We start from the raw sequence: 26260 nt of genomic DNA, 5'->3' as shown, positions 1-26260 counted from the left end.
CTATTTGCTGACCTTCTGGATGAATGCAGGATACACCACTTCTTAGCTAAGCAAGTTTATGTCAGGCCACCTACAAGCAGTTCTAAGGCTGTGACTGTCACTAGGACACTCTCTTGTAAGTACAGAAACCTTCACAAGCTAAAGGACAAAGTGATGATGCCTAGCCAAGTACCAACAGCCTCCTCTTGTATCTACAGCCCAATGCATCTATTGATTCTTCTGCCTTAAACAGCCTGGAGAACGACACTTGTAAAACTGACAAAATGATACCATATTCACATAAATCTCTTGGAGATCCTCTCCCAGAGTGCATAAATGGGAATGAAGCATGGTTAGCAACAGTGGTTCTGCACAGAAGCATCACAAGTGATCATCAAAGCCACAGTAAATGAGATATACTGTCATTTCCTTGTTACCAAACAGATTTCTACAGCTTGAAAGCATCACCCTGGTACTACTAAATGGAGGCAAGAGAAAGTGAATCTGGAAATGCTGTGACCATGGAGCATTACAGAAGCTTATCTGTCCCACATAAAGGACTGAACATACTTCCTGTGCATCAACTACATACCTGATTATGGTTTGTAGATTATCAGAAAGCAGTTTGTACCTGTTTTGCCCAAGCCATTACTGGACTCATGCTAAACCTATGGTTTTCACATTGGACAGAGGAAAAAGTTTCCCACCATCATGAAAGACCATCATAAGAAGTACCCATGCTGCAAGTAAAGAAGAGGTAAGGCTAATACTGTCTTCAAGGTCTGTAGACCCCAAAGAAAATCCCCAAGTAAAGTGCTGATGAAGACAGTTTCAACAGCATATCACCAGAAGTCAATCATTCACAAGCACTGTTTCATTAAATTCACAGTTATCATGAGGTCTGGGCACAGTGCTGAGATTACTGATTAACCATGTAAACAATTTCCAAATCTCATATTGCATCTCAATCTGGAATATAAAATGAATTCTCCAATTCTTGGTTCAGTTCAGTAAGCAATAGGTCAGGTAAGTGGCCTTCACCGTAGTGCTCTCTTTGAGGAAAGCCAGCATATAAGGTAGAGTACATTTTTACTGTGTTCCTCATGTATTTGCCTTTGGTCCCCATCATCACAGTCTCAGAGAAGAAAAATGAAGAAAATAAAAACAATTAATTAATAGGTACAGTAGTGAAATCACATTGTGATATAACATGGCCACATTTCAGAAGTGAGAGGGAAATGCCTCAGAAAAGAAATATGTGTCCTCCTCCATGACTAGTAAGAAATGTCTGATGCTACTAATTGTTTTAACTAGATAGACTGTGTTTAAAACCCCTGCAGAACTATTCTTACAGAAGTCAATGTCAAGAAACACACACAAGAAATGATCGGGCAGGCTGCTGATCATTCAGCTTTGAAAATAGAAACAACAGAAATTCATTAAAAATTGATTTTTGAATTAATGAAATGCATTTCATCATTCAGATGAAAGTAATACATGCCAAACTCCATGAAGATGAAAGCAAAATTGCATCTGACAGAGGAATAGTGTGCATTCACTGAGGACAGCATACAGAAGATGAAGACAAACCTTGTTGGATTTCTCTGAGAATATTAATTCAAATAACTGATACTTGTCTCCATTTCAGACCATGGAGAACCAGATATATTAAAATATTTTGGAAAGAACAAGAATACCAAATCCACTAAACATCCACAAGTCATGAAATTACATTGTTTTGGAAAATGTGTAATTTGAGAAAACAAACATACCTTAGGCAACGGTTTCTTCTGTTCACAGTTTATACCTCCAATGAAGACCATATTGGGCATCACCGGTCTGGGATACTCAAACACAAAGTCATACCTCAAGAGCCAAATAGAAGCAGAGTTTAGGAGGTCTATGAGGGATACATCTCTTTGAAGAACTTCAGAGGAAAGCTGTATCGCAGCTCTATAGTAACCATTACAGTAAAATTGCTCTAGGAGTGCAATCAGTGTATTTTCCACTCTCTGGAAAAATGTCATGTGGTCTGAGTTAAATGAAAATAGTCTAGGCACATATGACAGAGGGCTTGGGCACTCCGTTGCTTCGTAGTGCAGATTGCAAGGAAATCCTCTCATGAAGAACACAGATGGAAGTGAAAGGTAATTAGCAACTGTTGCTCCACATATCAAAACAGGGTCTGTAAGAATTGCATCGAAGCCGCTTTGATTCAAGTACTGCAGGGTTTCCGTGCTGTCAAACAGTTCTTTGCACTGAAGAAAGAAGGTGCTAAAAACATCTACTGAGATGTTATACAGGGCCAGAATATTCAGTGGGAAAGGCTTACTCTTCAGGTGAGTTGCAAGATACACTTTAAAGGCATCATCCAGTTCTTCTAACTTGGTAGATCCTGGGTATGTTTTCACAGTGTATGCATGTTTGTGTTTCTCTCCCATATGCCAGCTCACTTCTGGTTTAAGCACCACCACTTCATGTCCTCTCTCGGCGAGCTTCTGAACTACTTCCTTCATGCTTAGCCAGTGGCTTCCAACCATGGGCACCACCAGGAGTTTCCCTCCTTCAGACAGGCCAGGAATGAGGATGATAAAAATCCAGGCAGCAAGTGGAGAGCAAAGCCGCAATGTCATTTTCCTGTGGGCAGATACTGATCGTGAAAGCATTGCCTTCTCCTTCTCCTTCTCCTTCTCCTTCTCCTTCTCCTTCTCCTTCTCCTTCTCCTTCTCCTTCTCCTTCTCCTCCTACTTCTCCTTCTCCTTCTCCAGGCTGTAACTTGAATATTGTTTTGCAAGAGGGGGATGGATTTATCTGCTGAGTTGTGTTGATTTGTGATGATTATCTTCTAGTTAAAGATTTACTGCCCTCAGCCATGCTAACCTACGGGTGAATAATTTTTTTCTATTTTTTTTTTTTTCCTAAGAATTTGTGAAGCCAAATACAGTTAGTCTTACGTATGCTGAGTCATCAGAAAGCTTCAATACTTAACAGAGAATGATGTCCTTGACGTACTAATTAGATTTCTACAGACTTCTCTCTTGAACACAAGAACAGAAGGCTAATGGAGCTCCTTGGAATAGAAGAAACTGGACTTGGACATTTACTGACAACATAGTCCAGGGCACTTGGGAGCTCATGACAGAAAGGCATCCACAGCATGGATGGCCAGTAACAATAATAACACTAGTAATCCTAATGACTGATAGGATTACACGTCATGATGCCCCCCATTTGTAAAGAGTGCCATATAATTACTCTTAGCCAACTGCCAACACTACTACTCTCCAGGCTTAACAAACAGAAAAAAAAGCTGCTCCAACACCTGATTGACTGGTCATCAGGGCAAGATGTATAAGGAGCAGCTGAGCTTTCTTTCTAGAGCTCATAGAAGGGGAAATGAGGGGAAACCTCATGGCAGCTGGTTACAGGTTACACTGACACTGGACACCAGGTAATGCTGTAAGAAAGCAGTATGTAAGAAAGCATGTACAGAATAGCCTCCTAGGCTCCAGTAGGAGTGACCCAGGGAGCTCCTGAACCAAACCATGTGACTTTGTATATTACGTATCCTTTCAGGTGTTTTCCTACAGAAATTTGTCCTGGAACTGAGTCATCCCAGACTTCCTTTCTCTTATCTATAGGGCAGAGGGCTACTGGGTTTAAGACAACTATCTATTCTTATCACATGATTATACTTCTCAACAGCAGTGATTGACATAGAGCTTACATCTGTGTATGGATACACACCACTTATTTGCATGTTTACCCTCTAAGGCATTGTTGCTTTGCTGCAGGGAGTTGTTCCAAGCAAAATAGGACAAACACTACCATCTTCCTTAGAAAATATCACCAGAGTGAAGATGGGAGGAATACACAAGTTTTTTAAATGTGAAGAAAACACGATTTCCACTCAGAGACAAACATCATTTTGATGATAGGGGGCACTGGGTATAAAATACAGGGAGAGTAGCTACACTCCTTTGGAAAGCAGCAATCTACAAACTGTTGGCAGATCTGAGAACCTTCATAGTGTCACAGAATTACCAGTGCTGGAAAAGACCTCCAAGATCACCTAGTCTGACCATCAAGTTCAGGATATTAATAGGTGTAAAAGGTTATAAAACAGTTCTGTCATGTAATCTGCAAGAGCATGCCATAGTGCATCTAAAATCTAAACCGGTAAATTATCACTCTCTTCAGTCAAACACAATGTCTGCATTCAGCTTATTTTCTATCTGATTTGCTGAAATTCACTGGAAACTGAATAAACCCATGAAAGTGTTAAAGTGAAGAAAGAAAAATAATCTGACCCAAAGAAACTGTGGTGCAAATATGTAATGATAATGTGTGACCACATTTCAGAAGTGAGGAGAAAATATCAGGGGGAATAAATCCTCCTTCATGATTAGTAAGAAATGTCTGATGTTACTAATTGCTTTAACTAGACAGGCTGTCATTAAAACTCCTGCAGAACTATTCTGGTAAAAATCAATGTCAAGAAACACATACAAGAAATGATTAGCCAGCTAGGAAAACAGAAACAACGGAAATTAATTACAATTTCTTCTAAAGTTAATGGAATGCATTTTATCATTCGGATGAAAGAAATACTTGTTACACTCCACGAAGATGAAGGTACACCTGCATGGGACAGAAGAATAACATGTATTCACTGAGGAAAGAATACAGCAGATGAAGTCAAACCTTGTTGGATTTCTCTGAAAACATTAATTCAAACAACAGGCATTGGCCTCCGTTCCAGATGATGGTAAAAACAAATGCCAGCAATCAGATCTACTAAAGTATTTCAGGAAGAAAAAGATTACCAAGAACACTAATCGTTTATAAGCCATGAAATTACATTACTTTGGAAAATGTGTAATTGGAAAAGAACATACCTTAGGCAGTGGTTTCTTCTCAGCACAGTTCATACCTCCAATGAAGACCATATTGGGCAACACTGGTCTGGGATACTCAAACACAAAGTCAAACCTCATTAGTGAAACAGAAGCAGAGTTCAGGAGGTCTGTGAGGGACACATCTCTTTGAAGAACTTCAGAGGAAAACTTGATTGCATCTTGATAGATGGCATTACAGTAAAAGAGCTCCAGGAGTGCAATCAGAGTATTTTCCACTCTCTGGAAAAATGTCATGCGGTCTGAGTTGAATGAAAATGTTCTTGGGACATACGACAGAGGGCTTGGGCACTGTGCTGCTTCAAAGTGCAGATTGCAAGGTAATCCTCTCATGAAGAACACAAATGGAAGTGAAAGGTAATTAGCAACTGTTGCTCCACACATAAAAAAGGGGTCTGTGAGGACAGCATCAAAGCCACTTTGATTCAAGTATTGCAGTGTTTCTGTGCTGCTGAACAGTTCCTTGCACTGACAATAGAAGGTTTCAAAAAGGCTTGTGAAGATTTTGTAGAGTGCTATAACATTTTCTGGGAAAGGCTTACTCTTCAGGTGAGTTGCAAGATACACTCTAAAGGTGTCATCCAGTTCTTCTAACTTGGTAGATACTGGGTATGTTTTCACAGTGTATGCGTGTTCGTGTTTGTCTCCCGTATGCCAGCTTACTTCTGGTTTAAGCACCACCACTTCATGTCCCCTCTCAGCAAGCTTGTGAGCTACTTCCTTCATGCTTAGCCAGTGGCTTCCAACCATGGGCACCACCAGGAGTTTCCCTCCTTCAGACAGGCCAGGAATGAGGAGGATAAAAATCCAGGCAGTAAGTAGAGAGCAAAGCCGCAATGTCATTTTCCTGTGGGCAGAAGACCAACTGTGAAAGTGTCTCCTACTGCGGGCTGTAGCTTGAATATGCTTTTATAGGATGTGAATGGATGCATTTGCTGAGCGATGCTGCTTTCTGGTTATATTCTAGTTAATGTTTTACTCCTCAGATCTGTGCTCAGTTATCAGTGAGTACTGTTGTTGCTTTTTTGTTTATTTACTTGTAAAGCCAAATACTGTGACCCTTCACTGTGCTGACTCATTGGAGTTCCCAATTAATTTCCTTAAAACATTGCTTTTGATTACTGTTGTGTCCTGGTCAGTGTACAGGAAGGCAAGAATTCACACAATACAATAACAAATGAAAAGAGCCTCAACACATCAGATTATGGTTGGATACACAGATGTTCATTGAATTTCTCTGAAAACAGAACAGTAGGATGTTATGTGAAGGGCTAAAGTGAGATCAACAAAGTCTTTTGGGCTACCAGGAAGGGATTATCCCTACAGCCTACAATATAACACTAAGAAGGGACATTTGGAGAAGATAGTTTGGCATCTGAAGCACAGATCTGTGAATTTGAAGTCCAGCATCTTCCTTCCAAGGAGCGATGCAGCTTTCTCACAGTCTAGGATACGGCCATGAAACTTCTGTTATGCAGCTGGAAACTCTTCACCAATACAGATATCAAGTAGAATCAGATGTAACTTGGTATACTTAATATGAGTAAAGTTATACACCTTCTATGGCTTGGACTCTAGAGAGACTCACATGTGGGCCTAGCTATCAGACATGACTGTTAGCTGAAGTGCAGAGGGCAGCTTATATTCAGCTTTGGCTTCCACTGTTGACTCTCAGCTGCATCATGATGATTGAAAAATCCCAAAAGGTAAAGGGTGCAGAGTCAACTGAGGGCAAGGGAAGTTAATCAGTACTTTAAAGGGAGCTTATATTTGCCTGCTGGTTTGCCAGGGTCTCACTTATTGATTATCTGGTAAGGGTTTGTTTATGGTTTAATCTTTTCTGGGCTCAGGGCAACGCAGGATAACAGTTGGTTGCCTCTGAAATTGATTTATCCACACAAGGAGACAGCTGGGAACTTCATGCTTGAGTGGGGAAGGGCATAGCTGGGGCATGATGGAGGAACTCTTTCATCTTAAGATGCATTCTTTGGGGCAGTTTTGACTCCAGTCCTGACAGGACAAGAGGGAAGTGCTTTAAGCTAAGAGAGAAGTTTAGGTTAGATGTTAGGAAGGACTTGTTTATTCAGGGGCAGTAATGCACTAGTACAGGCTGCTGTGGGTGCCCCACTGTGGAGGCTACCTGAGCCGCTGGGGGGGCACCCCTGCCCAGAGCAGAGCGCTTGGAACTGGAGTTAGAACTGGATAATCTTTAAGGTCCCTTCCAACCTAAACCCACAATAAAAGCACAGAACTGCTGCATCCCGCATTAGCGGCGCGGCGGCAGCGGACTCCATCCCCCATGAGGCTCGGCGGGGCCGGCCCTCAGCGCGCTGTGCGCCGCGCCGAAACAAAAATGGCGGCGGCGATAAAAAGGCGACGGTTTGGGGCTGTCTGCTTGTTCTAAGCGGTGTGGATCGGGCCTCTTGGCTGGCCGGAACCAAGGCAAGGCCGAGCGGAGAGTGGAGAGCTTCCGCAGCTACCTGGAGGGGTGGAGCCGGAGCCGGGTGGGGGTGCGGCCCGCGAGGGGAAGAGGCGGCTGAGCCGAGGTGGGGAGCCTGATAGCGGAGGTGATGGGGTGGGGGCCCGCAGGGGGCTGGGGGCTGCGTTCTCAGGGTGTCCCAGCTTTGGGCCAGGACCTTGAGGGCTTCCTGCTCTCAGCTGGAGGCGCTTTGAGAGGGTTTTGAAACAGAGCTATTCTAAAAGAGATGAAAATGATTTTTGTAATGAATACAGGCTGTGGGCTCTGGGGTTGCTCAGCCTGGGGAATCTGGTCTCGCTTGGGAGACCTCGTTGTAGCCTTCCAGTGTTTGAAGGGAGCTTAGGAGCAGGAAGGAGACCGATTTCGCAAGGGGGATTGGCTTTAAACTGAAAGAGGGGAGGTCTGGATTACATATTAGGAAGGAATTGTTTACTCATTGGGTGGTGAGGAACTGGCACCCTCTGCCTGGTGAAGCTGTGGGTGCCATAAGGCCAGGTTGGATGGGGTCTGGGCAACCATTTTTGTTGGCAACCAGCCCCAAACGCCACTTAGATGGAACTAAATGGGCTGTAAGGTCTTTTCCAGCCGGAGCAATGCTGTGATTTTTATGTCTCTAATCTGTATTTTATGACTTTTAAGGGAAGGAAGGTGCTGGCAGTATGTTGTGGTTTAAGCCAGCAGGTGTCTCAGCACCGCACAGCCTTCCTCACATTTCCCTGCTTCCCGATGCGAAGGGGGAATGGGGGGGATCGGGGATGGGGGGAAGGGAGGTTGGAAACAAAGTAGAACTTGTAGGCTGAGATAAAATTATTTACTGAGGTAGAGAAAAGAGAGAGAAATGAGCTCCCTCCTCCTTCGGAACTCCATTTACTTGACGCCATGTGGTATGGAACATCACTTTGGTTAGTTTAAGTTATCTGTGCTAACTCTATTCCCTCCCAGCTCCTCAGGCCCTTTGCTACAAATGGCCTTGGCTCTCTACAGCATTGCTTAAGAGCAGCTGTAAACATCGGTTTGTTACCAATGTTTTACTCCTGGAACCAAAACACAGCATAGCCCTGGGCATTTTAAAGAAAACAATTCCTTCCCAGCTGAGAATAAGACACAGTAATGTTTTGAGGGTCCTGAAGCAAGGAGTGAGAGAGGGTTTGGCACTGTCCCACTTACCTTCACTCTGCAGTGGTGAGGGGTGCTCGGTCAGCTTCCCAAGTGTGTGTGTACTTTTATTGTGAGCAAACCTAATAGGATCAAAGAATGTGTTCACATGAGAACAATATGAATCATCATATTTGTCTAGTTCAATTATAAATATGACACACCTACTGTAAAATAGGCTGAGAGCTTTTGGAGGGTGCTGGACTTATCAATCATGTCTTGAAGCACGGGAGGTGAGGTCAAGGTTTTAAAGTTGCATTCATAGTAGAAAAAGACATTTGAAAGAAGGTTTATTCCCTGTATGTGTTCATTACTCCAACTGCATGATTTTACTTTTGGAGTTTTAAAATGGGTATGTGTTGTATAAAGAGATAAAAAAAAAAAGTCTTATAAAAGAAATAAGAGTAAATGTTTCAATACTGCTTCATAGTCAGCTTCTCAGAGCATATTTGTTTGCATTAAAAATAGGCAAAAGGACTAAAATAATGTAATGGTGTGGCCCAGTGCCACATCCAGCCTGGCCCTGAATGCCTCCAAAGCATCCATCACGGGGGCTTTTGGATTAGTGTGATAAAGAACCGTCAAATTGGACGTGAAGGTAGATAGGGAATGATTATTCAGTGCTTCAGTGTAATTCATGGATTATTCATTTCTAAAACAAATATTGCAGCATGGCAAGTGAAACTAGGGAGTGGCAAGTAGAAAACAAAAGGGATTTAAGTGTGGGATCTTGTCATAGAGCTACCAAAAAGACTGGAGGGGAAAAAAAACAAAACAGCAAATAGAAGGTGTTCTTTTTCTTTTGTCACTGAGTTTCTGGCTTGCTCAACATTTGGAGGCAAAGAAAATATATTGCTAAAGCATTGTTGTATTTCTGCCTATGAATTGCACTGTTTCCATCTGAACTAGCTAGAGACAGATTTTATGTGTTTGTGGTTTTATTGAGAGACACAGTGCAGGCATATTCACAAATTTTGGGGACCTTACAGAAATTTCCTGCAAGTACCTTGAAAACTAGTTAATAATAAGTGTTTAGAATGACCTGTTTATTTTGGCATGTGTATTTGTGCTGATTCAAGATTGAAATGTGGCAAAGTTGATTCTAGTTAAAAGCATGCTGAGACGAATGGTTTTAATTTGCTTTTTTTTGTTATGCTAACGTGTGTTTCTTTATGGAGCTGATGTTTGTTTTTAGAATGAAGAGAATAAGACTTTTTAAAGAGCTCAAAGCAAGTTCTACAGTTGGGCCAAGAGGACCTTTGAGGGTTTGAGGAGGATGGATTTGATTGCGTTTTTTTCATAGTAAATAGATTATTTATTTATTTTTTTAAAGGACTGTTTTGTTTTCACGATGTTTGGGGACTTATTTGAAGAGGATTTTTCCTTTATATCAAACAATCATTATGGAAAAGGGAAGAAATCCAAGGCCAGAGATTCTGAGCTTCCAGCTCCCAGGGATTTCACCAATCTCAGTGGTATCAAAAATCAAGGTGGGACCTGCTACCTCAATTCCCTTCTGCAGACTCTGCTGTTCACTCCAGAATTCAGAGGTACTGTGCTCAAAGCCTTGTAGTGACTTACATTTCTGATTTCTTATTAAAGAAACACCAGAAGCATAAACAGTTCATTTCAGTTGAATTCAAGAGAATCCTTACAGTATAACCAGTTTTAAGTCTCTAAAATTAGTATTGTCATTTCCATACAATGTAGATCTGTACTATGCTTTGTACCTTAGGCATTTACTGCTTGTGGAAATAAGGCTGTTGCTTTACATAACATGCCTTTTGTTTTGGAATGCAACTATTACAATTCAGGGAAGAAATCAGTGTTTTGCTATCTAAACATCTCCACATTGACATGTTTTTAGCTTGAACCAGGTGTAATGATAAATGATATTGAGATGTTGCATGATGTTATGATGAAATTTGGCAATAGTAACAAAATAAATCTTCAAAGAGAGGTCATTACCTTTTTTCCTTAACGTGTCTCTTTCTCTTTACAATGACAGAGGCACTGTTCTCTCTAGGACCTGAAGAACTTGGGACTCTGGATGATGTCAGCAAACCAGATGCAAAAGTATTTAAAACCTTCTATATTTTTACTGTTCAGTGTTGATTTGTATTGTTTGAAACAGTGTTTGCATGACAGTGAATGAACTTTGATACTGAAAGAATGGTTGGTTGAAATCCTTTTTGCACACAGATGCAAGTCTTCAGTACTATAAGCTTTTCCTCCACGATAAGGTGCTGAGCCTTGAGTTGGATAGCAGAGGTTCTTTAATGGAAACAGAAGTGCTCCCAAAGCTTGTATGGTGTCTTTTTCTCCACTGTAACTAAAGCTACAGTGCAATGACTGATTTGCCACCAGTTAAAAAAACAGAAAGGAAAATGGAGTGTGTGCAGACTGGGTGATTGCATTGAAGTTCTGCAGGTTTAACAGCCCACCTATACAAAAAAACATTATGTGACTGGAATTTAGTATTTATTTTATTAGTGCTTACTAAAATTGACTACTTTAGCATGTCTACTGAACTACTTCAGTTTCATTCTTTAGACCTTGGGTTGATGTGTCATGGTTAATTGCTTGGTAATATTAATTCCTTTGTAAATTGAAGGTAAAAATAAGCAGCTGATAATGCTTGTTGGCACTGACCCTTCTCCTTCCACCTCACCATTTGTCTTTTTACTGAACAAGGAGCAGCTTGTCTGTAACTGCATTCTTAGATTTCAGGGTTATGAAAAATAACAAAGTTGTCCTTCTGTGATTTGGTGGTGGCTTAATTTAAACCTGTACAGTCTCGCTTTATCACAAAGCTCATATTCCATGACTGTGTTGAATATGGAGGGGTTGTACGTGTTTGGGAGCTGATGTTCTGATGAGAGTCAAGTTATGAAAGCCATCGTTAATAGTGGATCTGTTAACATAGGTTCTGTTCTGTTTGTTTTGATTAAATTACATAACTTTATTTCAATTGTTGATTTGATCTGATAGATATTTTTGTTTCTTTTATTCCTAGGTTCGGATAATTCCACTACAGCTTCAACGGTTATTTGCTCAGCTCCTGCTCTTAGATCAGCAGGCTGCATCTACAACAGACCTTACTGAGAGCTTTGGTTGGAACAGCAACGAGGTACCAGTCAGCACCATTGATACTGAAGTCTGACATTTAAAAACTAGCTTAAAATATTTCAAGCTGTGGAGCTGGCAATTAATTGGACCAGCTGTTCTCTGTGCTGTTGTATCTCCACATGCAGTATGTGTCAGTTGTTTCCAGTCAGCAACAGGAGAAAATGTTTCCTTTGAATACATTTGGAGTAGCTGTACCACTGTTTTAGCAGGAATGCTTTTTCAACAGTAATTAGGCTGCCTGTCCGTTAGTTACTTAACTTTGTTTTCTGTGTAATGCATCCTAGAGCTTAGTGCAGATCTACATAGGTGAAACTGTTTCTCGTGTGTTATATTTTATGTGCTTGTAACTACTTCATAAAGCATGACTCAATGAGGAATAACAACTAATGAATGTTTCTCCAAGTAGTAAATACTTGGGTAACTATTGAGACAGGTTTCTGGCATGCATAGTTGAAGTTGTTTTTAAGCAAAACAGGTGGCACTAGTTGATTTCTTTGAGTTTCTTTTTTGTCGCGTAGGAAATGAGGCAGCATGATGTGCAGGAACTGAATCGGATTCTGTTCAGTGCTTTGGAGACTTCCCTTGTGGGCACTTCAGGTCATGACCTTATTAATCGATTGTACCACGGGACTGTTGTCAACCAGATTGTTTGTAAAGAATGCAAGAACATCAGTGAGAGACAGGTAAAGCTGTAAAGCTTTTCCAAATTAGGTTTCTGTTAGATGACATCTTACTGCAGCGTCACTGGTGCTCATAGTGAATCTGGATATTGGCTGGGGCACTGCGGACTTGCAGATGTGTGGAAATTGTGCATGGCTGACTGTTGCTAGATCTCAGCTGGAATTTTCAAAGCCACGTGTATCAAGATGTGACTCATGAGCTTAAAAAACAACCCAACCAATCAGCAAGAATTATAACATCTGAGTTGATGAGTTCTGCCTGTCGATGTGGTTAAAAGACAGCTGAACAGTGGGGTAACAACAGTAAAATGTATCTTTGCATTGCCTTGCTGTTCTTTGTAATTAAAAAAGTATCTGTGGGTGTGTGGGTTCATGTTTTGTTTCTTTCCTGTTCCCTGCCAATAACAAAAGCAAAATGGGTGCTCGCATCTATCGTGGTAGGAGGGATGAGTATCTTTTGAATGTACCCTAGATTTACACTACTTATTATCTCGTTGTTGTTTTACTTCTGCATAGGAAGATTTCTTAGACCTAACAGTGGCAGTAAAAGGTGTAGCTGGCTTGGAGGAGGCCCTGTGGAACATGTATGTGGAAGAGGAGTACTTTGAAAATGAGAACTTGTATCAATGTGGAGCCTGTGATAAGCTCGTTGAAGCATCAAAGGTAATGCATCAGGTCCTTCTCAGTGTTTGAGTTGCTAATACTGAGAGACTTCACTTATATTGCTTTGTCCACCCTCTAGCCCATGTGCCCTCTCCACCAAAAAATTAAAGAAAAATAATGTTACAAGAACATACCAAAAATTGACTTGCATTTTAAACCTCAGCTATGTGATCCATTTCCTGACTTGAATGTTGTTGCAGTCTTTAAGTAATGGTGAGTAGGATGGTAACCACTCTGCATCAGGATAAGCAAACCTTGCATCATCTTTCATGTGGAAAGGAAAAGGTGCAGAGGCAAGCTGAGGACAGTCACAGTTAATCAGTACCTTAGAGGACTTCAGAAAGATTTGCCAGTGGCTTGTTTTTAAGTGTTTGAGTTCAACTTCCCTAAGTTCAAGGGAATTACAAGATAACGGTTGGCTACCTCTGAAATTTGATCATCCACTTAAGACAAGGGAAATTTGGAATTTGAACACGAAGTTGCATAGTTGCAGATCAGCAGTGTGACTGGGGCCACAGGTGCAGCATATGCAGTGTGTGTGGTCACTATTGCCTGCAGAAGGTCAGTGCTGCTGGTGAGTGAAGTACCTGCTGAGTCACCCTGACAGAGAATGTCTGTGCACATCTAGGCACTTTGACCCATAACTAGCAATACCACTCCTCCAGTTCTTAAGTATTCTCTGTGTGTTTGGGTGTTATTTTCTACCCTCTTTTGTTGTGACCTCTAAAAAAAATCAGATGTTGAAGAACACCGTGTTTGAGAACTAAATCTGTGCTTATGTTCAGAGGTGATACAGGATATTTGGTTGGGTTTTGCACCAGTGTTTCTGTTGTGCTTAAACACCTTGTTGTTTGATCTCATTGCATTAAGTGTTAGGTGGACTTGATGATCTTAAGGGTCCAATCTAAATGATTCTGCCTTACTGAAGTGGATGTTTGGCTTTCCTGCTTAAAGTTTCTCACCACTATAAATAAAATAAAATGAAGAGAGATTTTAACTCTGGCTTAATTGTTCTGTGGGTGTCTGTAGCTTTCCAGGATACACTGGGTACAACCTCATGCTAATTTGTTGTAGGCCACAGATCTTAGTCAATGCTGTTTTCTTCAATCAATCTGGTTTATCTTAAGCAACATGCCAACTGTGATATCTTCTGCTGGTGTATTTTGGACCATTTCTATTGAATTCAGAAGCAGTCCAATAGTCAGAGCAGATGGAAATATCTGTCTTGATTTTTCAGCAGTGTGCTCCTTCATTTTCGTAGCAGGATTAAATATGGGACTGGTGATCACCTAGGGTGTAGACTGCAATGTAAAGGAAAGAACTTGATTGCTTTAGATACATAGTAATGAAAATACCAGTCTTGTCTGCCTCCTTGTAAAGAGAACAGAGTAATATAATTGACCAAAGCAAGGTTATTCTGTTTAACAATATGCTTATAACATTTTTTGTTTGTCGTGTTACAGTCGGCCAAACTACATAAGTTGCCTCCCTTTCTCACCATCTCTCTCCTGAGGTTTAACTTTGACTTTGAGAAGTGTGAACGATACAAGGAAACTAGTTGCTATACCTTCCCTATCCAGATAAATCTGAGACCTTTTTGCGAGCAGGTTTGTACTGTTATATTTGTTCAAGTTTCTATATGCTCAGCAGAGAACTGATATCTCAAGGGCAAGGTATCTATAATTTTGCATTTAGTCCAAGCCAGATATTAAAGAAACTTTGTGGGGTTCTCCCATGTTCTCTAGTCCTTTAAACAAAATAAGTTGGTTGTAAGCATCAGGTTGAGTTCTTCTATTATTTGCATCAATGTATCATTATTTTAATACTGCAATATTTCATTTTCCACTGTTATTCAGAATCATGTTGGTCCACGCTTGTGTTCCACAACACTGAAATGCCCCTTCATTTTTGGCATGTGCAAAGGCATAGATAGAGAGATATCTGAAGCTCTGCTGATAGTGTAGGAGTGACCTTGTGTGAAAGACTTGCTGACATATATTATTATTGTTATTATTTTTTCTTTTTGAAGACTGAAATGGATGATTCAGAGTACATGTATGAGCTCTTCTCTGTTATTATACATAAAGGTGGCTGCTATGGAGGACACTATCATGTTTATATCAGAGATGTGGATGAATTAGGAAACTGGCAATTACAAGTAAGTGCTAAATGTTGTTGTTTTTTTCCTTGTCTCTTGTATTTCAGAAAAGCATTGAGATCATCCAAGCTAATTAATACTTTAGTGAGGCATTTGTTCTTTTACCTGATTGAAAAGGCTGGTTTTTGGCCACCACTGCATGTTGGAAGCTATTAAGGTTTCTGTGGCAGACTTTAGCTTTCTGATCTGCTGCCTCTCACAGTACCCGGCTTTTGTATTCCTGCTGCCTGCTGTGAGGCAGGTGGGCAGAATCAGACAGTGGGTGTGTATGCACTGCAGTGAGCTGGCTGCAAGCTGCTTCCACTGTTGTGGTAGTGAATGAGTGATCTTTGCCATGTGTTTGGTGTGCAATGAACTGGGTATCTCCGTGTGACATCCAGATACAGAACAGTCCTTTCTAAACTATTATGCACAGCTTCCTCTGAAACGTAGATCTGGAGGATTTGCTTTACAGTTCTAAACTGCATATACAAATCTTAGTACAGACTGAAAACTGCCAGCAGTGTTTGTGAATGTCCTGTTTCTCTTATACAGGAAGATGACGATAGGCTGATTGAAGATAAACCTTCAAGGGATAATGAAAATGTCAAAGAAGCAGAAAATCCACTGGCAGTGTTGAAAGGGATATTATCAGAGGTATGGTATGTAAAGAGTTCATTGCTTCAATTTAGATATTAGGGAACCCAGAAGAAGGGGCTGAAATGTGCAAGAGGCAGGCTTAGCAATACTGAACTCTTGACACGCTTCACAGTAAGCTTGGAAACTCATAATATAGTCCAATTTTAGTATGAATTGTTGCGACTCATACAAAGAAGACTGACTTTTTATTAGTATTTATTAGTATTTTCTAAGTTGCTTGCTTAAGCTGTTACAGAATGCAACTCAGACTTGTTAACAAGTATCCATGACTTTATCACTTGAGAATTGCCTTCTTTGTGCTGTTTCTTTGGCATTTGTGACCTTCATCATGGTAAGTTTTTCATTTCTTTGTAGGAAGAATGTAAACAAATCCCTGTGGATCAGTTAGGGCAGAAATTCTTGGAGAAAATAAAGGTGTCCTGGAACAAGAAATACCGAAAACAGTATGGAGCATTACGAAAGGTAATGTGCGTGTCTGTTAGTTTCTTTCTTTGTTGTGAATGTAACTTTATATTTCTAATGAAGAATCAATAGGGTGGCAGTTGAAAATACTGGCACTTGGGCTAGCAAGATAATGTGTGTGAGGCATTTGTTTGCAGGGCACGTTAATGGTATGGGAAACACAAATCAGATGCTCAACAGCTTTATCAGCCTGAAAGCTTTTTTCCACCTATATTGTTTATTGTTGGTCTACAATAGAGTCAGCTTTGGCTTTAATATATTTTCTCACTTGCATCTGTGGATGAGCCTGCAGCAGCAGTAATGCCACTTGGATGTAGAAGCAGTGATGAGAATTAAAGAAGAAATACAGCAGTGCTTTGAAGTCATAACAGAAAAAGATTTTCAATAAAGAGGCACTTTTTAGTTGCTTAGGGTACATTCATGGAATTTAATGCTTCAAGTTTTGTTTGTCTGAGTAGTTACTTCATTTTCTTGCACTTCAAGGAAATGCTTTTGCATTTATGTTACAGATGTGTGGAAAAATCATGTAGCTCTTTTTTAATAAGACTGACAGCACACATTGCAAATAAATTATTAAAATATCTGTGACGTCTAATGTGAGTCTTCCACAGAGGGAGCTGTTTTTTGACCTCTATAGACAATGCATAGAAACAAGTTCTGAGCGCCCCAGTGTTGTGACCATTACTGCCGCTGACATATGGGTTGTGTCTGGCTGTGTTTTTTTCTTTCCCTTTTTTCTGGGGGAGTTTGTTTATGTATGGTCTTCCAGTTTTATTCTTAGTATGGTGGCTTTTTTTGTTTGTTTTTTCACGTGTGCTTGAACACAGAAAATAGCTATTGAGGAATCAGTTGGAGTGAGTGGGTTGTGTGTATGAATTTGAGGACAAATCGGGTCACATTGCTGATGCAACCAGCTGATGCAATGTTATATTTAACACTGAGTATCTTCCTTTACTAAAAGGCTTTTGTTTTGCCTTGTCCTTGCTTTTATTTTTAGTATTTGCAGAATCATCCCCAGATATTTCAGTTCAGCCCTGATGAAAATAAAGTTGGTTTAAAGGAAAAATACAAGCTCCCATTTAAGTCAGATTTTCAAGGACAGGCTTTCCAAAGCCCTCCTGAGGAGAATGGTATCCAGTGGGATTCTGAAAAAGCACCTCCAAGGCTAAAGGAGAGTTGTGCTGGGAACCATTGGTTTGATCTGAATGATTCGAAAGTCCAGCCCATCAAAGAGGAGGATATTGAGAAACAATTTCAGGGTAAAGAGAGTGCCTACATGCTGTTCTATCGCAAGTCTCAGCTGAAAAGACCTCCTGAAGGTACGCGGAATTTCTCTTTATGTTCTGGGTGCTTCCTTCATTGATATGATACTGAGATTTTTCAGAAGGATGAAGGTAGTTGGGGCTTTTCTGCCCTTTCCCAGAGTATTGGGGATACAGATGTCTTCTAGTGCGACTGAAAAAAGTTAACTCAAGATACAAGGAAGTAATCATCAAGGAGGTTGGGAACAGTTAATTGGCTATAGCTGAGACTGACTTTTCTCTAATATGCTTCACAAATGGTAGCAGAGATGCAAGCTCTTGCACCTGGGTTGTGGCAATCCCAGTGTCAGTACAAGCTGGAGGATGTGAGGATGAAGGGGGGTCCTGGTGGATGGTAGCTGGGCACGAGCCAGCACTGTGCTGTAGAGATGTTCATTGCAGGGGAGTTGGACTCGGTGACCTTTAAGGATCCCTCCCAACTCAAAAGATTTTTTGATTCCATTATTCTAATGTGCCTTACTGAAAGAAATAACGGTTGTTTCTTATGGCTTTCATTTATCAGTTTCCCTTAGGGAAAAACAGATGTAATCACAGAAGATGTGAAAGCTCTTGTTCTGATTATTGTTATTTAATTTGCTCGATTATGAAAGGTTGCAATGTTGCTGCCTCAGATTTTCAATGATTACTATTGTAACATTTCATCTTGCTTTCCTCATTCACCAAAATAGGTTTTTGAGCTGAAGCCAAACTAAATTATATTATTTGTTGCAGCTCGAGGAAATCCAAGGTACCAAATTCCTGAACATCTTCTGAATGAAATGAATGCTGCTAATATGGAGCTGCAAAAAAAGAGGTATGTTAGTGTAACTGCAAGTCTTTTCAACAGCGTTCTTCATCTACGTATCTCAGAAATGATCTAAAATGAAAGGAACTCATAGAACAGATGTAGAGTCAGATACTAAAATGATTCATTATCATAGATGTGAAGGAATATGAATTTTGTCCTGTTCCCCTTCTTCTTGCTAATGGAACTGGATACAGTTATAGAAGAAAAAGGCAAAGTTTCCACAAGGTTTCTCTTTTTTTGTGTGTTTGCATCTTGAGTGCATTTATCTGTAACAGCTTGGAAAACAAAAGCTTCCACATCCCTAAAGGCAGAATTTATCATCTTGTTCAGAAAGGTCAAAGCGAGGTATAGGAATGAGCCCTTTAACAGTATGTTCTGTGCATGTGGAAGACTGTACACTATATAAATCATCCAAGTCTTAGAGCAGCGCTTTGCGTATTCCTTCATGGGGGGGAGAATGTGACAGTGAGTTCAGTCATGAGGGTGTCAATTACACCACAACTGCGCAGAAGCACCACTGAAATAGTTTAGCTATTTGCCAATAAATTCATCACTTTATTCTTGTGTTATTCTTTCAAGAGCGGAGTGCGACTCGGCAAACAACAGCATTGATATACGTCTCCATCTGAGCACATGTTATAAATTTCACAATGGGGCCTTGCATCCTTCCCTTAGCTGGAAGGAGAGCATTCTGGATCTGACTGTTGACAGAAGAAAAACTCTAGGAGACCTTCGACAATCAATATTCCAGGTATTTGTTTTATTAAATAAGCATTTATTCACATATTCATACCAATATGAATCTCAATCCGAGATTTTTCATCAGTACGTGTGGTAGGCTGGGAGCTGTTTGAGTTTTCTTAGCAGGAGACATTGGTTTGAGATCAGTCCTTCAAGTATTTAAAAGCCTGACTGATCGGTGAAGCTTTAAGTAGACTTTAATTGGCTGAAAAGGTTTATAACTGGGCAAGAATTGTTTCTTTACAGAACTCTGGAATGTTAAGAATAAGTTCAGTTTTTTGACAGACCAATATTTGCCTTTTCAAGGGTTTCTCTGGTCTCCATAGGGTATATTTAGAGTCATTTAAAAGAGAATAAAAGAAAATAATAATAAATTTAACCCAGCTATTGAATGCAAGGTCTGCAATTGTACTCTGCTGCGTTAAAGGAATGTGACCTTTCACGGAAGGTTTCCTGTCAACATGTGAAACATGTGAAACAAAGCTAACTTGCTCTCTGGAAACATTGTTTGCTTATAGGTTACAACCTTTGGTTGGTGTCCAATTGGAACCATGTTAGCCTATCCAGTGACTAGTGTGAAAACACAGGTCCTAAATACTGTTGTGTGCTTTCTTTGCCTCTGGTCTTGTTGAAGGAAATACAATGAGCTGTTAATAGAGAAAGGGAGCTTGGTGGCCTCTAACAGCTTTTGGCAATGTTGTAATCCTGAATGGTTAGAATTATTGTTTCCTCAAGTCTTATCTTTTTTTTTTTTTCTATTCTTATCAATTAGATGATGAAATCTTGGGAAGGAGACATGGTTCTCAGTAGTGCTAAGCCCTTACCAGCAGGACTGCACCTTTATCAGATACTTGATGGTAAGGCTACCACCCATAAGAATTCAATGTGATTTGTGTAGACACCGTAGATGTAAAATGTCAAGTGTTTTGGAGCAGCACATTTGTGAGTCTCATACTGTCTTATGTGCAAATACTCTGCCTAACAGTGAAACTAAACATCTTGAGTCTTTCTATTATGTAATACTTGTGAAGTGCAATATAAATATTATGTGATTTGCTGACAAAAAGATAATGATCTAGATCTTTACCTTAATTTACGTGTGAATACTTGCTATCAGTATAATTAACTAGTAGGTAGAAATGATAGGAAAGAGAGGGTTATAGGGGAAAAAAAGCCTGACTGTAACTTCTGATCATGCAGAAACTTATATAATGATAGACTTTAGACAGAGTAGTAGAATATGCCAGCATTTATCAGCTTACAACTGACCCTGCACAACTGTTTTGCATTCTAAACAGCTTGGCAATTTGCTCTTTTTAGGAGATGAGCTGACATTGGACTGCTTTGGGCTGGCTGATGGAGCAGACATTTTTGTCTGGAATGGGAAGGAGGTAAAAGAGAACCAAAAATTCTTTCTCCTTGTCAGTTCTGAAGACATAAGCTGTGAATTCCCAGAAGCTTCAGTCTGTTTTGCAGATGTGCTGCTGGTGTGCTAATATTTGGAGACACCACTTACCCTCATCTAGAAAATGACACTTTGACAATTTATCACTGTTCCCTTCTGTCTGATGTACAGTGTGGCTCTCGTTAGAGTTATGCAATGCAGATGATTATATGGTCAGATTCATAGGATTGCAGATGATTATATGGTCAGATTCATAGGTGTATGAATGCACTGCTCTGTTATGCTGGAGTATGCTCTGAGAAGACCTGGTGCCTATTGGAAAGAGGTGGGCAATATGGTAACAGAAATTTCTGCTCCGTAGTGAATTGGGGCAGACTGTGTTTGGTCTCCCTGAAGTATTGTGCTCCTTCTTAATGCTTAATCATGCCTTTAATTTTTAGACTCCTACTTAAATTTCAAATACGTGTTTTAGTGATTGTATTCACACAAATAGAAGTTTTCCTTCCATATCTGTTGTGGAGAAAAACATCGCTTCAAAAAGATTTGTGTTGTAAGAGTAAGTGTTTACTGATCTATCAAAAAGAAGCAATCAAAGAAAAAACAACCAACAAACTCCCTCTGAGTGTCAGAGTTGTTCTACTCATGCTTGATCTTTCGGCCAGGTCTTCAATACTGCAGCTTCCTACACAATCAGGGTGTTTGTGGCAAAGAGTTATAATCTTGACCTGGGCTGAGAATCAGGAAGGCCAGATTTCAATATGTACAGCCTCAGTCACATTATTATTCTTTCTTTTAACATCCCATGGGGCTAAATTTCACTGTCCTTTATTTTGATGGAGGCTGTGTCAGCTATTTTCACAGTTAGTTTTTACTGCACTTATAGACTTGGAACATACCTTAGCATTATGCTTTCCCTTCCTTAGTACCTTTGAGTGACTCTAGTTCTTTGTTCAGAAGGCGTTTGGTCAAAGCTGGTTTATTCCTAATGCTGTGAGAGGGTCCACCTTCTTGTTGCAGCATTTTTACTGTTGTCTCTTATTGCTGTTTACAATGGAGTGTTATTGATCACTGTGTAAACCTTGCATTCCTTTCTTCAGGTTGGTGGCGTGAAGGTGATGGCAGGCCCCGATCATGAACCTGTTCTTTTAAACATTCTTCGTTTGGTGGATTATAATGAAGGAGGGAAGGGTCAGCATTTCACAGAATCACAGCACGTTTTTCCATGCAGCGCGAAACTCAGTGATCTGTGCAGAGCCTTGGCACCATCAGGAGGAATAATCTTAAGAAATGACTCGGGGCATAAAGAAACCAAGAACTGGGAGGTTCTTCTTGAAGAACACATGAAGGAAACAATCAAAACTGTTGGTTTGACAGATGGATGTTCGGTATTGATCTTGGACAGCCATGACCAGAGGTAACCATTTTGATGATTAAGCAATAAGGCTGTTGTGGCAAAATCTGTTTAGTTAAAATGCTGTGTGTGTGTATGTATATGTATAAATTTGTCTATTTCATGAAACAAACAGGTATTATTAGTCTCTGGATTATCATCAGAGACTCTGTTCCCATTGAAAGACAGTTGCCAAAACAGTTTTTCCAGGTTAATTTAATGGTGCCTGGGTTGTATTTAAAGCTGCTGCTGTAAATGATCTAGGCATTACTGATTTAGGTGAGAGCTTTGATATTTATCAATTTAGCCCAGATAAGATACAGTTTGCCTGACTTTGACTATCTTTATGCTGCTCACTTTTACAGCTTGGTGAATATTTCAAGTGGTAATTTGACTGCTTTTACGTACGACATCAGCTGGCTCCAGGTGAAAAACTTCTGTGGAACAGATGATGAAGAGAAGCACGTTAAAATTACTGCCACTATTGAAACAGTAAGCAGTCTGATTGTTCAGGATGTGATACCAGATGTTGCCTTGATAAGTTTTGCTAGTGAAGCTGGGCCGGTTAATGAGGATTGGATTTAGCATTTGTGCTGATGTTTTGTTGTGAGACAGTAGCATGAAGCTTGTACCAACACAGCTCTGGTAATTGGAAACAGCACAGTTAGTGTGTTAGTCTGTTTGGACCATCCTGGAGGTGTATGTTTGAAATTATGCCAGTAAACAAAACCTGAGAGGAGGAAAATATTTCCTTTCAGCACAGGATTAGAAGAAAAATACTGTTTTCCTTGATACCTTTTCTGCTTTTAGCATATTGCCTGTTACAGAATGAAGTCCTGCTTAGTGCCAAGTATGAGATAAACTTTACCAAACTATTTGTATGTTTCATAAATGGAAAATAATAAGGGCTGTTTTCTTGTCCTTGGAATTCTGTTTGTAAGACTTACTTTCCTCAAGTATGTTGCATATAGTAGATGTACAGGTATCATATTGTTATGTATTAATAGTAATAAAAGATGTATTTTTAGCTGTGTATAATGTTAGCAGGAGTAAGAACAACCTGCCTTTCATGGGCTGACATTTGAACAATAGATGTGTAACTAGATTTTTTGTTCAGAAGTGTTAACGTTGCTTTCTTTTAGGTGATGGCAGATATCAAAATGAAAGCAATACATGAGCTACAGCTAGAGGAAGAGCTAGGTAAGTGTTCAGTGGATTTACTTACAAATCTGGTAATGCTAAGATGTCACAGGCTCACAGTATGGCTGGGGTTGGCAGGGACCCAGGCCTTACTCCAGCAGGGACACCCAGAGCAGGGTGCCCAGCACCATGCCCAGGTGGCTTTGGAGATCTCCAAGGAGGAGATCCCACAGCCTCTCTGGGCAACCTGTGTCAGTGCTCAGCTTCCTGCATGGCACAGAAGTGCTGCCTGATGGGCATAAGGAATCTCTTGTGCTCCAGTCTGTCAAACAGAATGTCTCATCCAAATTTATTATGATTTGAATTACTTAACACACCTAACCTCTCTTTCCCACCCCCTTCCATTGCAGCAAGTGAAAGCTGTCTTAGACCTGTTAGCAGAAATGGGAAACTTCTCTCTCCAGGTAAATTTCTATGCTTATATTGGTGTCATTCTGTAAGATAAGCAGGGAGATGTGAAGCTTCCCTCCATTAATTTCCAAATTCAACCATAGCAGTTGTTTTCTCTTTTCCAGTTGTGTTGTTTACTAACAGTACCAATAAACAACTAGGAGTTGAATATTCAGCTTGCTTGTATTACTTTCATGCCCAGTGAGCAATATGTTACCAGCATACCTGCTGTTGTTTATTGACCATAGGCCGTGTTCTTCAAGGCTTTGGGAATTAACAAACTTCTGTCCTCTGTGCTTGTTTTAGAAACTGAGAAGTTTATTAATCTTTTGTGAATCATAGCTAATGCATTAGAGAACAAATACATTGCAGAGCAGCTTTGAAACTGTTCAGGAAGCAGTCCTTGTTCCATATTTTTCTGTTTCTTGAAACAAAATGGACTAAATACATTTGTTAGAGTAGTGATGGATGAGGTTGGGTTACTGGGTAGACTTGATTTGATAGACTTTGCTTTGATTTAGATGAGCATGTGATATCTTTGCTGCTATATCATTGAGTTCCTGAGGGCCTGTGTTCAGTAGAATAGAGGCCCCAGCATTGCTTTTCTCACTGTTGGGAGAGCAATAAGAAATTGGGCAGATCAGCTTTGTGTTTGCTGGTAAATATCTTCTGTATCTTTACTATTCTTATAATACATTTTGGTAGCTAAGGTGACATAGGTTTGGGTCAGATAGCCTGCAAATGTCCATTTCAATCTAAATTCTTCTGTTACTCACCATATATCAAGAGGTGGTTGGGAAGGAGCCTTTATACAGATATACTCTAGTCATAGAAGGCTTATGGATTTATTGTAAACACAGATAAATAAGTTGTTTAAATGTCACTGAATGTTTTTTATCTTTGTCTAAAGAGCAAAGTGAGTGGATATTTTCACTAAGCAGCAAGTTGTGATGGTTTCCTTCTTTTCTTCTTCCTGAAGTGCCTGAGGATTATACTGTCAAGGAGGCAGAACTGAAAATGGGAAGCTTGCTAGCGCTGTGTCGTGGAAAAGCTCCAACCTCCACTCAGGTATAACAGAATAGCGACTGAATAGAGACTAGAATTGCTTTTGTGCTTTGTTTACATTTCCCAGTATTTCCTGTGGTCCTCTTCTTCTTTTTGGAATGGTTGTAGTGGTAAATCACCATGGGGGGGAAGAAAATGCTTGCTGATAGTGAGAGTTTATGCACTGGCGAGGAAGTTTGCACCACTTAGCTCAGTTGCAAAAGGCCAAGAGCATAAGTGTCAGCAGTTAATACGGCTCATTTGACTAACAGTAGATCACTTATCATTAGTCTGTTTGCAGTTGTCCGTGATCTGATGTGTCTGTACTTTTCTAAAGAGCACTGAGTGGAAAAAAGAAAGGGGAGACATTAAATTTTATATGTGCATATTTACAATATGGAGGAGGAAAAATAAGCCATGTATATTTCTGAAGATCTCAAGATCAAAGGGCCAAAATACAGCTGGCAGGCTTTCTCTTTCATTTGCAGCATGCTAAGCACATGCACAACTGGTTTATGGAGCTCCCCTGATGGCCATAACTTGATTGCATGTGCTTCTCTAGATTGCTTGGATTGTTTGCTGTATCCAAAAGTAGCTTCAGTGCTGTTTGACTGATAGCTGGCATGAAATAGCTGATACTGGGTACAGTAACTGCATGCAGTAGAGAGAGCTGTATCTCAGTATTCCTGTACTTCAAGATGTAATCTGAACCATTTACACTTGTGTTTTTAGCTCTTTTTATATTTTATTATTGAACGTGACCACTATACAAGCCCTGAGATGGAAATAGTTGTGGAAGAAACTGCCTCTGTGAAAGAAGTAAGTCTAGATTCTCTTATAAGCTCTTTTTATGATCGTGTAAGGTCTGCTGCTCATAGAGAACTTTTGCTTCATGCCCACGTGTGACTTCAGTTAAGATTCCAGTTCAAAGGCAGTGTTTCAGCTCTAAAAGACAAATGGGGAAGACTGCCTTTAACTCCTAGTAATGCTTCACAGTTAAAACAGGAAAAAATCCAAGAAGATGCCAATGAGCAGTGGAACTTTGTGTCCTCCATCAGGCAAAGACAGCATTTGTATGTTTTGTAAAGGGTGATAGGTTGTGTACAGGCTGGAAATCAGGTAATCATCTTTAAATGTTTAATGTATGGTTCAAATACTCTGTGCCTATGTGAGTGTAGGAATTGAACAGGAATTTAATTACTCTGGATATTTTTTTATGTGAGAAAATTTTAGTGCTGACCTATTGGAAACTTGATTTTCTGTGTGTTGCAACAAGTCTCAACTCTTTGGCTGGTTTTTTTTTTTTAGTGTCTAAATTTAATGCTGGAAAAATCTGGATTATCAGGTTAGTTGTATTATATTGTTATTTAATAGTATATCTTAAGGCATTTCCAGAATTATAAGGCAGCTCTTGGTATTAAAAATGAGTTTGTTATGGTCACTTCTGTGTCTCTAATGTAAGTGGGGATGGGGGGGAGGGGATTACAGCCCTGGTGAAAACTGACAGCAGAGTTTCCAGCTGTATATTTAATTGATATACAGCAAAGCCTGCTGTTTCTGGACTGCTCATTTGGGGGCACTTGCAGGTGGAGGTGTTTGGCTGCAAGATTAACTTCTTAAGGAAAAAGCCATTTTCTTAGGTCACTTGGCAAAAAGAAGTTAATAGAATGAGATCACACTTTGGACACTGCTTTGGAATCTGATGGTAGCAATTTTTGTCC

General features: G+C 40.1%; 2 protein-coding genes across 6 annotated transcripts in view; one reads left to right on the top strand and one right to left on the bottom strand.

Annotated features, from left to right (window-relative positions):
- Positions 1-5753, bottom strand: part of LOC107316373 (UDP-glucuronosyltransferase 1-1-like) — a 53355-nt gene extending 47602 nt beyond the window's left edge. Inside the window, exon 1 of one of the 3 annotated variants that reach the window (XM_015867725.2) lies at positions 4878-5753. In XM_015867725.2, coding sequence (XP_015723211.1) covers positions 4878-5738 — 861 coding nt within the window. In that variant the 5' untranslated portion in view covers positions 5739-5753. Of the gene's footprint in view, positions 1-1751; positions 2725-4877 lie in introns of those variants that run through there. The other 2 variants (XM_015867711.2, XM_015867713.2) reach the window with 2 other exon arrangements.
- A 1456-nt stretch (positions 5754-7209) lies between these two features.
- USP40 (ubiquitin specific peptidase 40) overlaps positions 7210-26260 on the top strand; it is a 28245-nt gene continuing 9194 nt past the window's right edge. For 2 of the 3 annotated variants that reach the window (XM_015867705.1, XM_015867707.1), the window contains exons 1-22: positions 7230-7441; positions 9863-10079; positions 10538-10605; positions 11546-11659; positions 12177-12341; positions 12855-13001; positions 14465-14608; positions 15031-15159; positions 15694-15795; positions 16153-16260; positions 17258-17579; positions 18294-18375; positions 18949-19120; positions 19883-19967; positions 20431-20501; positions 21613-21929; positions 22271-22397; positions 23048-23105; positions 23456-23509; positions 24475-24563; positions 25272-25358; positions 25848-25884. In XM_015867705.1, coding sequence (XP_015723191.1) covers positions 9881-10079; positions 10538-10605; positions 11546-11659; positions 12177-12341; positions 12855-13001; positions 14465-14608; positions 15031-15159; positions 15694-15795; positions 16153-16260; positions 17258-17579; positions 18294-18375; positions 18949-19120; positions 19883-19967; positions 20431-20501; positions 21613-21929; positions 22271-22397; positions 23048-23105; positions 23456-23509; positions 24475-24563; positions 25272-25358; positions 25848-25884 — 2677 coding nt within the window. In that variant the 5' untranslated portion in view covers positions 7230-7441; positions 9863-9880. Of the gene's footprint in view, positions 7442-9862; positions 10080-10537; positions 10606-11545; positions 11660-12176; positions 12342-12854; positions 13002-14464; positions 14609-15030; positions 15160-15693; positions 15796-16152; positions 16261-17257; positions 17580-18293; positions 18376-18948; positions 19121-19882; positions 19968-20430; positions 20502-21612; positions 21930-22270; positions 22398-23047; positions 23106-23455; positions 23510-24474; positions 24564-25271; positions 25359-25847; positions 25885-26260 lie in introns of all 3 variants that reach the window. The other variant, XM_015867706.1, reaches the window with a different exon arrangement.

This window comes from Coturnix japonica, chromosome 7 (assembly GCF_001577835.2).
Source record: "Coturnix japonica isolate 7356 chromosome 7, Coturnix japonica 2.1, whole genome shotgun sequence".
In the NCBI taxonomy this organism is placed as follows: Eukaryota; Metazoa; Chordata; class Aves; order Galliformes; family Phasianidae; genus Coturnix; species Coturnix japonica.
This window is presented reverse-complemented; position numbering and strand designations above follow the sequence as displayed.